Source organism: Gopherus flavomarginatus, chromosome 2, assembly GCF_025201925.1.
Source record: "Gopherus flavomarginatus isolate rGopFla2 chromosome 2, rGopFla2.mat.asm, whole genome shotgun sequence".
NCBI lineage: Eukaryota > Metazoa > Chordata > Testudines > Testudinidae > Gopherus > Gopherus flavomarginatus.
In genome coordinates, this window is record NC_066618.1 from 31,499,132 (window position 1) to 31,512,517 (window position 13,386).

The 13,386-nt window shown below is 41.5% G+C and overlaps 1 protein-coding gene across 2 annotated transcripts in view; it reads right to left on the reverse strand.

Annotated features, from left to right (window-relative positions):
* Positions 1-13,386, reverse strand: part of ZEB1 (zinc finger E-box binding homeobox 1) — a 251,417-nt gene that overhangs the window by 59,169 nt on the left and 178,862 nt on the right. For both annotated transcript variants that reach the window (XM_050939020.1, XM_050939021.1), the window contains exon 2: positions 10,061-10,261. In XM_050939020.1, the coding sequence (XP_050794977.1) occupies positions 10,061-10,261 (201 nt within the window). The remainder of the gene's footprint in view (positions 1-10,060; positions 10,262-13,386) is intronic.

Consider the following 13,386-nt stretch of genomic DNA (forward strand, 5'->3'; position numbering starts at 1 on the left):
AAATCCATGTTTTGTTGGTCTGATCCAATCCACCCATGGTAACTGTCATGTGCTTCAAGTCCAAAAGCTTTACATGCTGTAAAACCACTAAAACCGTGTTTTCCTCTATAAATAGCCCATACTACACAAAACCGTGTTTTCCCCTATAAATAGTCCATACTACACAAAACCATGTTTTCCCTCTTCATTAGGACAATGAGATCTGCTGGAGAGGTGGGATAATGTAGTTTACTTACTATTTATAACAATTTACAGCAAGCCCCTCTGGCTTCATAAAAGGCAAAAATAATATTAGCCAGGCTGATCCTGAGTAATTTAAGATTTCAGTGGCAACAGGATTTAATTTCACAGAAGGTAAAAAAAAATTCCCCAAATCTACTAGTTTGTAAACTCTTCATGGTATGGACTATGCCTTCCTGTGTTAGGGTGACCAGCAGGGCTGGCTTTATGAAGGGCGGGGACCGATTTGAATGCCCGTCGGCAGTCTGGGACTTTGGCAGCACTTCGGTGGCAGGGGGTCCATTCCGGGTCTTCTGCAGTACTGCAGGCCACCCCGTCGCTGAAATGCCATCGAAGCCCCGGAGCGGACCTCCCTTCCCACTGCCAAAATGCCGCTGAAGACCAGAGTGGACCCCCGCCACCGGGAGAGTAAAAAAAAAAAAAAAAAAGACACCGAAGGCGCGGGGCCCAATTCCGGGGAATTGGGGGAATCAGCTTGAAGCCGGCCCTGGTGACCAGATGTCCTGATTTTATAGGGATAGTCCCAATATTTGGGGCTTTTTTAAATATGGGCTCCTATTAACCCCCACCGTGTCACAATTTTTCACACTTGCTGTCTGATCACCCTATTCCGTGTGCTTGTACAGCACCTAGGGTCCTTATCCTGACTAGGCCTTTGGGCACTACCATAATACATTAAACAAACAGCAGTAATTTCATAGCCACTTATTGAGCTTTCATCTTTTTTCTTCATGTAGGAAGGTATTCTGTGTCCTGAGGATACACAAATTTAATTCAGTCTTTGCATATCCCTCAGTGTTAACCTTTACATAGCAGATGTTTAATAACCAGAATATGTATTCTATATTTTTTGTTATATTATTTGCCTTGCAACACACTTCTGCAAACAAATATACAATCACTTTAATAATCGTAGTCATATATGTTCAGCAAAGGATGGGAACATCGGTTAACAGTTTACCTTGCATTCTTGCATTCAGGAGTTAAGGATTATGCTGCAAACATAGCCACTGGGGAGCAGAAAGGAGAAGAAGATATCCAGTGCTAGGAAGAAGAATGCAGCACAGTCTCTGATCAAATAGAATCACAGAAGATTAGGGTTGGAAAGTACCTAAGGAGGTCATCTAGTACAGTCCTCTGCTCAAAGCAAGACCAACACCAACTAAGTAATCCCAGCCAAGGCTTTGTCAAGTCGGGCCTTAAAAACCTCTAAGGAAGGAGATTCCACCACCTCCCCAGGTAACCCATTCCAGTGCTTCACCACCCACCTAGTGAAATAGTGTTTCCTAATATCCAACCTAGACCTCCATCACTGCAACTTGAGACCATTGCTTCTTGTTCTGTCATCTGCCACCCCTGAGAACAGCCTAGCTCCATCCTCTTTGGAACCCCCCTTCAGGTAGTTGAAGGCTGCTATCAAATCTCCCCTTCACTCTTCTCTTCTGCTGACTAAATAACCCCAGTTCCCTCAGCCTCTCCTCATAAGTCATGTGCCACAGTCCCCTAATCATTTTTGCTGCCCTCTGCTGGACTCTCTCCAATTTGTCCACATCCCTTTTGTAGTGAGGGGACCAAAACTGGACGCAATACTCCAGATGTGACCTCATCAGTGTCAAATAGAGGGGAATAATCACTTCCCTTGATCTGTTGGCAATGCTCCTACTAATACAGCCCAATATGCCGTTGGCCTTCCTGGCAATGAGGGCACACTGCTGACTCATATCAGCTTCTCGTCCACTGTAATCTCCAGGTCCTTTTCTGCAGAACTGCTGCTTAGTCAGTTGGTCCCCAGTCTGTAGCGGTACATGGGATTCTTCCTTCCTAAGTGTAGGACTCTGCACTTGTCCCTGTTGAACCTCATCAGATTTCTTTTGGCCCAATCCTCCAATTTGTCTAGGTCACTCTGGACCTTATCCCTACCCTCTGGCATATCTACCTCTCCTCCCCATTTTAGTGTCATCTGAGAACTTGCTGAGGGTGCAATTAATCCCATCATCCAGATCATTAATGAAGATGTTGAACAAAACCGGCCCCAGGACTGACCCCTGGGGCACTCTGCTTGATACCGACTGCCAATTAGACATTGAGCCGTTGATCACTACCTGCTGAGCCCAACAATCCAGCCAGCTTTCTATCCACCTTATAGTCCATTCATCCAGTCCATAGTTTTTTAACTTGTTGGCAAGAATACTGTGGGAGATCGTTATCAAAAACTTTGCTAAAGTCAAGATATATCACATCCACTGCTTTCCCCATATCCACAGAGCCAGTTATCTCATCACAGAAGACAATCAGGTTGGTCAGGCATGCCTTACCCTTGGTGAATCCATGTTGACTGTTCCTGATCACTTTCCTCTCCTTCAAGTGCTTCAAAATGGATTCCTTGAGGACCTGCTATATGATTCTGCCGGGGACTGAAGTGAGGCTGACCAGTCTGTAGTTCCCCAGGATCCTTTCTTCCTTTTTTAAAATATGGGCACTATATTTTCCTTTTTCCAATCATTTGGGACATCCCCCCGATTGCCACGAATTTGCAAAGAAAATGGCCAATGGCTCTGCAATCATATCAGCCAACTTCCTCGGCACCTTTGAATGTGTTAGATCTGGACCCATGGACTTTTGCACGTCCAGCTTTTCTAAATAGTCCTTAACCAGTTAGTAGGAGTCAGAATTCTGCTATCCAAGTGTAGTCTGGACTTAGTGCTAAAAGCCCCTTTAAATGTGATTTGCAGCACTTTGACTAAAGGCTTTTTGGGCATCTTGCACTCACCTCATCCTAGATGAGGACATCAGCAAATGAGTCAGATCCTTGGCACTGTTCTACCTGCTCTGCACTATTCCCAGTGAAGTGACTGGCCGGGACATGGAACAGAATCACGACTAGTAGTGCGGATGAACAATCTCTTGCTATCTATAGATGAAGGGATAGTCATACTCTCGGATCTCACTGCAGCATTCAATATGGCTGATCATAGACTATTACTATCCAGCCTAAGGGTATGTCTACACCACGAAATTAAATCGATTTTATAGACATTGATTTTTAGAAATTGATTTTATACAGTTGATTGTGTATGTCCCCACTAAGCGCATTAAGTCGGCGGAGTGCGTCCTCACTACTGTGACTAGCATCGACTTACGGAGCGGTGCATAGTGGGCAGCTATCCCACAGTTCCCACAGTCTTGGTGGGGTGGGAGGTTGAGGCAAATCACCTGGCGTCCAATTTTGAGCAGCTAGACACCAGGGTGAGTGGAAGAGCACAGCAAGGTGCGCTGCGCATCAGAGAGGATTTGAAAACCAGTTTCATGACTGGAAAGGCTACGGTGTGACAGTTGTGTGTGTTTCTCCTTTATGCAAACCCGCTCCCTTTGTTGATTTTAATTCCCTGTAAGCCAACCACCCTCCCCACCTTAGAAATAAAGTAACTATTGTTTTGAAACCATGCATTCTTTCTTAATTAATTTAAAAAAAAAAAGAGATAACAGACAAGATAGCCCGGGTGAGGTGGGGGAGGAGGAAAGGACATGGCCACATTGCTTATTGTAGCCACACTAAAAATCAAACTGTTTGAACGAGAGCCTTCTGTTACTTGGGCCATCCTCTGGAGTGGAATGTCTGGGTGCCCGGAGTCTCCCCCCCACGTTCTTGGGCATCTGGGTAAGGAGGCTATGGAACATGGGGAGGAGGGTAGGCGGTTATACAGTGGATGCAGCGGGGGTCTGTGCTCTTGCTAGCTTTCCTCAGCATCGTGTCCTGCCTCCGTTCTTCGCGCTTACTTTATTCTTTCCTGGCCTCTGCCACTGAATGCTTGCATGCATTAAGCTGTGCCCTATCAGTGCAGAAGGACTGCATGAGCTCAGAAAACATGTCATCACGAGTGCGTTTTCGCCTTCTAATCTGCGATAACCTCAGGGATGGAGAGGATAGGGGGAGCGTAGAAACATTCTATTCTTTATGATTCTGGGGGGACTGCATGGTCACCTGTGCTGCTGAGTTTGCCATGCTGACCAAACAGGAAATTAAATTCAAAAGTTCCCAGAGTTTTTCCTGTGTATCTGGCTAGTGCACTGGAGTTCAAAGTGCTATCCAGAGCGGTCACATTGGACCACTCTGGGATAGCTCCTGGAGGCCAATACCATCGATTTATGTCCACACTACCCCAAATTTAACCCAGCAAGGTTGATTTTAGCGCTAATCCCCTTGTTGGGGGAGGAGTACAGAAGTCGATTTTAAGAGCCCTTTAAGTCGACGGAATGGGGTTGGTTGTGTGGATGCATTCATTTTAAAATCAACCTAACGCGGCTAAATTTCATCTAACCCTTTAGTGTAGACCATGCCTAAGAGAATTAGCAGAGGCCCAGGCAGAAGCTCTAAAATGGTGTGAAACATTTCTCAAGGGCTACACCCTGAAGGTAGTGATGGGCATCTGTGCCTCTAAGGCCAGAGCCCTCATTTGTGGAGTACTATGCAGTTCCCTTCTCTTCCCTTCCTCTTCAATATTTACATACAGCTGCTCAGAGAAATGGAGAGATTTTATGGGCTCAAATGCCAACAATATGCAGAACACACATAACTCTACCTATTGTTCACAGCCTACAATATCACCACAGTCAGAGACAGTTAGGTAACAAAGATCAGCACATGGATAAAGTGGACTTGGCTGAAGCTAAACTTTACAAGCAAAATCTCCTTTTTTGCTAGACAGAGAAACACTTCAAAGAGTTTTTTGCCACAGTGCTGTCTCTAGTAGAGGAGGAGATATTCCACAAATCATCAAGGCATTCTGTAGTATAGTAATTTTTATAGACAACTTTCTGATTCTGGACTGGCACATAGCAAGAACTGTCTACAGTCAAGTTGATCTCCCCTCTCTGACTCGCTAGGGCCTGTACTTTTTGGGAATAACCTGTCTTGAATCATACCACACTTCCATTATCTCTGAGCTTGATTACGCCATGCAGCTTACACTGGGCTTGAAAGCATCAGGCCTGAAAAGAGCTGCAACCAATGCAGAATGCTGCAGCATGCCTCCTCAGTAACCCAGGTTACTGAGAAAACACAATCTGTACTTCTTTAACTTCAATGCCTCTTTAGAAAACATCAATTGAAGTTTAAATTCTCAGCTGTCAGTTTTAAGGCTATAAAAACTGACGTGGTCTAGTTACACAAGGTCTCACCCTCCAGGACCTTGACCACCCTCAACAGCCCTGCTCCTCAGAAATAATGGCTTTGCATACTTCAGGGGTGAAGCTTATAAGTGCAGGAAACAAGATTTTTTGAGGGCTGGCCCAAGAGTATAGAATACACTCTGGCAGAAACTAAGAATAACCACAAACTTTATAATCTTCCCATTGACAAGCAAGACTCACTTCAACACGGGTTTCCTAGATAGCAACCTACAGCATATTAGTTTTACTTCTACTTTAAAAAAAAAAAAGACATAAACCAAACCTAACTTTTTCCCTTTGGAGTGAGGAGGGTAGAGGGAAAATGGTGAGAAAACATCATTTGACTGACATTAGTAACCATGCTTATTTTTTAACTTGGAAGGCACTAAGATACAAGTGTAAACTTAAATTAAAAGGAATACAGAAATAAAATTAGTTTAATAAGCATTGCATCCACTAGATATGAATGGCATCCAGTTGCTGAGTGTGTGCACATTATACTTAAATTCTTAATATGGGGTTTAAATGTTGCATGGGGTCTTGAGTGGGCCCCTCTTCAGCAGCATGAATTTCATCTTATGTGGTTTTCAGAGCTTGAATACTTTGTTGATTCTATAAGGTCTTTTCAAAATTAATGCCAAAAGCTATTGCTCCTTGTTATGGATTTGAATTACACAAACACAAAAATGTATCAACTAATTTTTTAAATGCATTTGGATTCTCTCAAATGTCTGAACTATTTTTTTAAACATAGAGAAAGATAAAAAGAATCTTGCTCTCAGTCTAAGATGCTTATACAGAAATCCAGCAGGAATGGAATTTTTCAGTCAAGTTTTAAACACTTGGAAAAAAAAACTAAGAGGAGCAAAATATGCATTTTCTGAATTTACTATATATTTTACTTGGAAATTTATCATGCCTTAATTTAATAACACTGTATTTTTCATCAGAAAACATTACTTTATAACAATATACTTTTTAAAATATAATGTAGGCTTTAGTTTAAACTAAAAGGGGGGGGGAGGAAGAAGACCATATAGAATCACAATACACACCAATGCTGGAACATTGCCATCAACTTGTATGGGATACATGTGGTTCACTTGTTGAGACTTGTATGCGTGTTTCAGTTAAACCTCTTGAGATATATACCTTATATTTGAGACACCTGTTCTGATGATCTTTTAGAACTTCAGTTAGAATTGCTGGAAACGGAAAGAAACTGATCTGATAATGAAATGTAGTTTATGTATGTTGCACCTACTTTTACATTTTTCTGAACTGATCAATCAGGTGAAAACCAAAAAGTACACTGAGTCCACATATGCAGGATAAATTTCATTACTGGTTAGTGATAAACTTGCTACACATGCTGTAAACTGGTATTCTAAACACACACAGAAGTGTTTCAGGGATGTTCTCAATGCTTCAGTTACTCACCCTATTGGCTTTTTCCTTTAAGACAAACAGCACATATTTAAGTGCTGTTTCCTTAGACCTATGCTGTACAACCAAGAGCATCAAAATACTTTTGACTGAACTTTTTTACTTGTGACTGAACTTTCTAAATAAGTGATGGTCACATTACCACCACCCTATACCGAAAACCTACCGACCGCTATGCCTACCGTCATGCCTCCAGCTTCCCTCCCGGGCACATCACACGATCCATTGTCTACAGCCAAGCACTGAGGTACAACCGCATCTGCTCTAACCCCTCAGACAGAGACCAACACCTACAAAATCTCCACTAAGCATTCTCAAAACTACAATACCCGCACGAGGAAATAAGGAAGCAGATCAACAGAGCCAGATGGGTACCCAGAAGCCTCCTACTGCAAGACAAACCCAACAAAGAAACTAACAGGACTCCACTGGCCATCACATACAGTCCCCAGCTAAAACCTCTCCAACGCATCATCAGGGACCTAAAACCCATCCTGGACAATGATCCCACACTTTCACAGGCCTTGGGTGGCAGGCCAGTCCTCGCTCACAGGCAACCTGCCAACCTGAAACATATTCTCACCAGTAACTGCACACCGCACCATAGGAACTCTAGCTCAGGAACCAATCCATGCAACAAACCTCGATGCCAACTCTGCCCACATATCTACACCAGCGACACCATCACAGGACCTAACCAGATCAGCCACACCATCACCGGTTCATTCACCTGCACGTCCACCAATGTAATATACGCCATCATATGCCAGCAATGCCCCTCTGCTATGTACATTGGCCAAACTGGACAGTCGCTACGGAAAAGGATAAACGGTCACAAGTCAGATATTAGGAATGGCAATATACAAAAACCTGTTGGAGAACACTTCAACCTCCCTGGCTACACTATAGCAGACCTTAAGGTGGCCATCCTGCAGCAAAAAAAACGTCAGGACCAGACTTCAAAGAGAAACTGCTGAGCTTCAGTTCATCTGCAAATTTGACACCATCAGCTCAGGATTAAACAAAGACTGTGAATGGCTTGCCAATTACAGAACCAGTTTCTCCTCCCTTGGTCTTCACACCTCAACTGCTAGAACAGGGCCTCATCCTCCCTGATTGAACTACCTCATTATCTCTAGCTTGCCTGCATATATATACCTGCCCCTGGAAATTTCCACTACATGCATCTGACGAAGTGGGTATTCACCCACGAAAGCTCATGCTCCAATACGTCTGTTAGTCTATAAGGTGCCACAGGACTCTTTGCTGCTTTTACAGATCCAGATTAACACGGGTACCCCTCTGATACTTTCTTACTACAAATGTCAAAAATATAAACACACAGCAAATCAAAATGTTGTAAAACTCCTCCTTTTCTCTGATTTATCTACTGCAAAATACTCAAATCACATACTTACATAAATCATAATGTTAACAAACCAAGAAAACTGACTTCACTATAAGAAGAATGTTTTAGAGCATGTATATTTTTCAGTATTGAATGTTAAAAACTTTATTTTAGCAAACACACAGTATATTAATTATTTAAATCTACTAGCTGTTCAAACAGCTATGAAAGTCTATGTTAGTAAACATCACTGAAGTATACACGATCATTTGCTGCATATTTAACGTATTTATAATAGAGACAAAAATCTAAATATAGTAAAAGTTAATAACTGAGCTCAATCCAAAGTCATAGTTTTGTACAAGTTTATACATATGGAGCTATTTAGAGCCAAGCTTAAAAGCTAAGCCACCTGTCTCTCAAACTTATGCTTGCACACATACCAGGTTTATAGTACAATTTGGTTCAGCTGCGCAATTTTATCAGCTAGATTTGAAAGGCTGATAGTATACTTTAAATAAGAATAAAAGCAGGTGAAATTACACTGATAAAGCTCTGAGAAAGCACAGCATGTATGGGATTCTTCCTAAAAGTGTGGGAGTGGGAGTCATGAGATCCTGCCCTTAACCCTCCTTTTCCCCGGGAGGCCCCGCCCTGCAGCGAAGCTGGAGCTGGACCAGGAAGTCTGGGCCCCTCCATCTGCCTGGGGTTGGGTAGACCTGAGAGCAGCCCCTGGCCAATTGTCACCGTTCCCCTGGATCCTCTGCTCAGGGCAGGTGGAGGGTCCGTGGCTCCCCACAGCTGCCCATACAGCTCCTACCCCGATCTGTCTCCGGCTTCCATTCTGGGGGCCGAAGAGCGACAGCTGGGGCACGGGCTCTTGGGCCCTCCAACCTGGGCAGGTGGAGGGCAGGCGACTCCCCAAAGCTGCCTGGGCTCCCCAAGTGGCTCTTACTCGTTGGCCTCCCCAATCCAGTGCCCCTGTCCTGAGTGATTCATGAAAGGGGGAAGTTAGGTGTTCCCACACCTAACTTGTCTGGAGGGCCCGATCCAGTAAGCATGGAATACTTTCAACATCAGATTAGAAAGAGAGAGGACAAGCATGAAAATGATAATTTAGCCTGATGGTTAGAGCACTCAACTGACAGATGAGAGGTCCTGGATTGAGTCCCTCTGCTCCAGTGACTTTTTTTAAAAAAAATTGATATATCCCTACTGGAACAGTTTCAACAGGAGAGACTGATGGAGCTGCACATCAGAACATCCTATAGCCCAGTGGCTAGCACACTCACAGGAGAAGTAGCCTTGTTCCCTGTTCAAATTCCTTCTCCCTCTCAGGTGGAGGGGGGACTTGAACTGGGCATCTCCCACAACACAGGTGAGTACCTTCATCATTGGGTTAAAAGTTATTAGGGAGTTCAGCACTTTCTTCCCCAGCTTCTTACTAAAACAGCATAGGTACCTACCACCAAGAGAGGGTTTTCATCTGAGACTCCCAAGCAGAGGGAGGCACCTGCCTACAGCCTGGACTTAAGCATCTATCTCTGAAAAAAAGGCAGGGCTTAGCACCGCCCACTGGCTAGCTTAGGCAAGGAGCTTCCTACTGTACTAGTTTTTGTGAATCCTATTCTAGGGATGCCTCTTTCTCCCTATTCACAGGCAGTCTAAGCACCAAACTCACGGTTTGTGAATCCCAGTAATTTTCTTGGCATCACCACTCCTACATTTCTTTGTGTATCTAGCCCCAACTTTATAAATACACATTAATGACAAAGTGTATTAAAAAAAATTCTACTGAGTGAATGTTTCCAAGTATAATTTTCCTAATTAGAGCATCATTACCCAAACGGAACATACCTTCATCTTCCCAGCAACTGTTTGTACTTCCCGCTTTTTCACTGTTTTCTGGTAATACTGTATGGTCTGTTGGCAAGTCATCTTCTGGCACACTAGCATCACAATCTGCTGCATCTGTTACACTTTCTTCTTCCACAATATGCAATTTGTCTTCATCATCTGAATCTGAATTTGCTTCTACCACATTATTGTAATTGGTAACTGCATGGAGACAAAAAGCAAAAAATAAATCAACAAAAATACTCAGTTCAGACTATAACTATGATTTCTTTAGAGGCATCACTACAGCATATCCAACATGTTTAGTGAGATATTTAGTGTAGGTGCTAAGCAGTTATTGTACATCCTTCTTTTAGAAGCTAGTATACACAAGTGGTGCATACAAGCCTAGATCACACTATACAAGCTCTAAAGAGAATTAAGGTTTTAAAACAAATAAACAAGCAAAACAAACAAAACAACAAGCCTAGTGGCAGCTTTACAAAGGAGATGTTACACAACATCTTCCCCTATCATTTGGTACCTGGAAAGAGTAAGAGTTTATGTTTGTTCAAACTGGAGGACATATTATAATAGTCTTGTGGAGAAACGGCTATACAGTGAACATAGGAACATAAGAACGGCCATACTGGGTCAGACCAAAGATCCATCTAGCCCAGTATCCTGTCTTCCAACAGTGGCCAATGCCAGGTACCCCAGAGGGAATGAACAGAACAGGTAATCATCAAGTGAGCCATCCCCTGTCACCAATTCTCAGCTTCTGGCAAGCAGAGGATAGGGACACCAACCCTGTCCATCCTGGCTAACAGTCACTGATGGATCTATCCTTCATGAACTTATGTAGTACTTCTTTGAACCCTGTTATAGTCTTTGCCATCACAACATCCTCTGGCAAAAAGCTCCACAGGTTGACAGTGTGTTGTGTGAAAAAATACTTCCTTTTGCTTGTTTTAAATCTGCTGCCTATTAATTTCATTTGGCAACACCTAGTTCTTGTGTTATGAGAAGGAGTAAACAACACTTCCTTATTTACTTTCTCTATACCAGTCATGATTTTATAGACCTCTATCATACCTTGGTCATCTCCTTTCCAAGCTGAAAAGTCCCAGTCTTATTAATCTCTCCTCATACAGCAGCCATTCCATACCCCTAATCATTTTTGTCGCCCTTTTCTGAACCTTTTCCAATTCCAATATACCTTTTTTGAGGTGGGGTGACCACATCTGCATGCAGTATTGAAATGTGGGCATACCATGGATTTATATAGAGGCAATATGATATTTTCTAACTTATTATCTATCCGTTTCCCAACATTTGGTTAGCTTTTTGACTGCTGCTTCACATTGAGTGCATGTTTTTGGAGAATTATCCAAAATGACTCCAAGATCGCCTTCTTGAGGGGTAACAGCTCATTTAGATCCCATCATTTTATATGTATAGTTGGGATTATATTTTCCAATGTGCATTACTTTGCATTTATCAACATTGAGTGCTCTATGTATTTCCATCACATGGCGGTAGAGATCACTAATATAGTCCTAAAGATGCAGAGGAGATGTTATAATTTTGAATTGTTATAATTCAAAAACATTATTTCTTTCTCTTACAATGTGTAGAAACAAATGGTACACATTGAAATTAATATTTTTAAAGTAAAAACTATTTACACTTATATTTTTGGTGTAAGGTTCTCTGCTACATACTCATGTAGTAAATTACTGGCAGATTTTCATGTATTATAATGAAGTGCTCTGACATACCTTGAATGAGAAAGGGGATTTAAAAAAAAAGGCAAATATTTATCAATGAATAAGCCTATAGATGTTATTATACCAGCGATACTCCTCCAGAGGTCGAAAGAATCATATCTATGATGCAGTAATCTCACTACTTTAGGACACTTGCACATCTATGCTATTTGCACTGTTAACACTCCAGAAGGTAGATTAATTCTCTCATTTGAAATTTTGCCTATTAAAATAAATGGGAGGCAAGATTCCTGCTCTTTTGAATTCTGCTTTTTAAAAAAAAGTAAATATTCTAACCATTTAAAAAAACCATTTAGGAAAGGAAATAGTTTCACCGCGAATCAGCAAACCATTAGTTCATTTCCTTCCATTTCAGAAGAAAAATGTTCCATGTAAAATATGCACCAGCATGACAAAACAATCTTTTTGAATTTAAAATGATCACCACATATTTCATATATGCATAATATGATTTTCATAAAATGTAATTTGCAATCACTCCATGGTTTTAGGTTTTCTATGACAACCCACATTCTGGTGTGTGTAGAATGTGATAATGTTATCATATTAAGACCTTTCTATTCTATTGTTACTAACAATTACACTTTATGTATATTAAGTTTTGAAAGATAGTACTAATAAAAGAAAAACAAAAAGACTTACATTAAGTTGACAATAGAAACCAAACCAGAATTATTTAATTGTATATTCCTGACATTTCTCTATTCTGATTCCAATGTGTAAAGAGGATAATGGCAGTAGGAGGGAATTACATCAGATACTCCTGTTACAATAATTTCACATACTCAATGGAGCCAAATTGGATCCTTTTACAGTAATGATATTATTTGGCACATTTACGCAAACAACACACAACAACTCTTTAAAGGACTCACACTTGCAATCTTTTAACTAGCATTAATTTAACTGCTTAAATATACAGAAAAATATCCCACTCATTCTAATAGTTCATTCGATGACTTTTCATTTGTTATGAGCTCGAAACTTTATAATAAATTCAGCTTTACCTAAAAATTGGATTGTCCAAATCCTTATATTTGGCCCATTTGATGTGTTGAACCTGAATTACTTCATCTTCAGTGATCAGTGAATCTAACTATGCAAAGTAGAGTTGCTGTAAGTGTTGAGGAGGACTGGTGTGAACGACAGCAAAAAGCCAGGGTTCAAATGCCTTTCCTGACCTGAACAGCAGTAATTTATCAATTTACTTGCCTGAAAACATTATCAAATTTACATCTACGTATACAAACTGACATCAAGTCCAAGGAGGAGACAGAACAATTCCTTTTTTTTTTTAGGTGACAAATCTGAGGAATTGTCCCAGATTGAGGTGTCATTAGAGGTGGTTTTGGAACAAATCGATAAACTAAACAGTAATAAGTCACCAGGACCAGATGGTATTCACCCAAGAGTTCTGAAGGAACTCAAATGTGAAGTTGCAGAACTACTAACTGTAGTCTGTAACCTATCATTTAAATCAGCTTCTGTACCAATGACTGGAGGATAGCTAATGTGACGCCAATTTTTAAAAAGGGCTCCAGAGGTGATCCTGGCAAT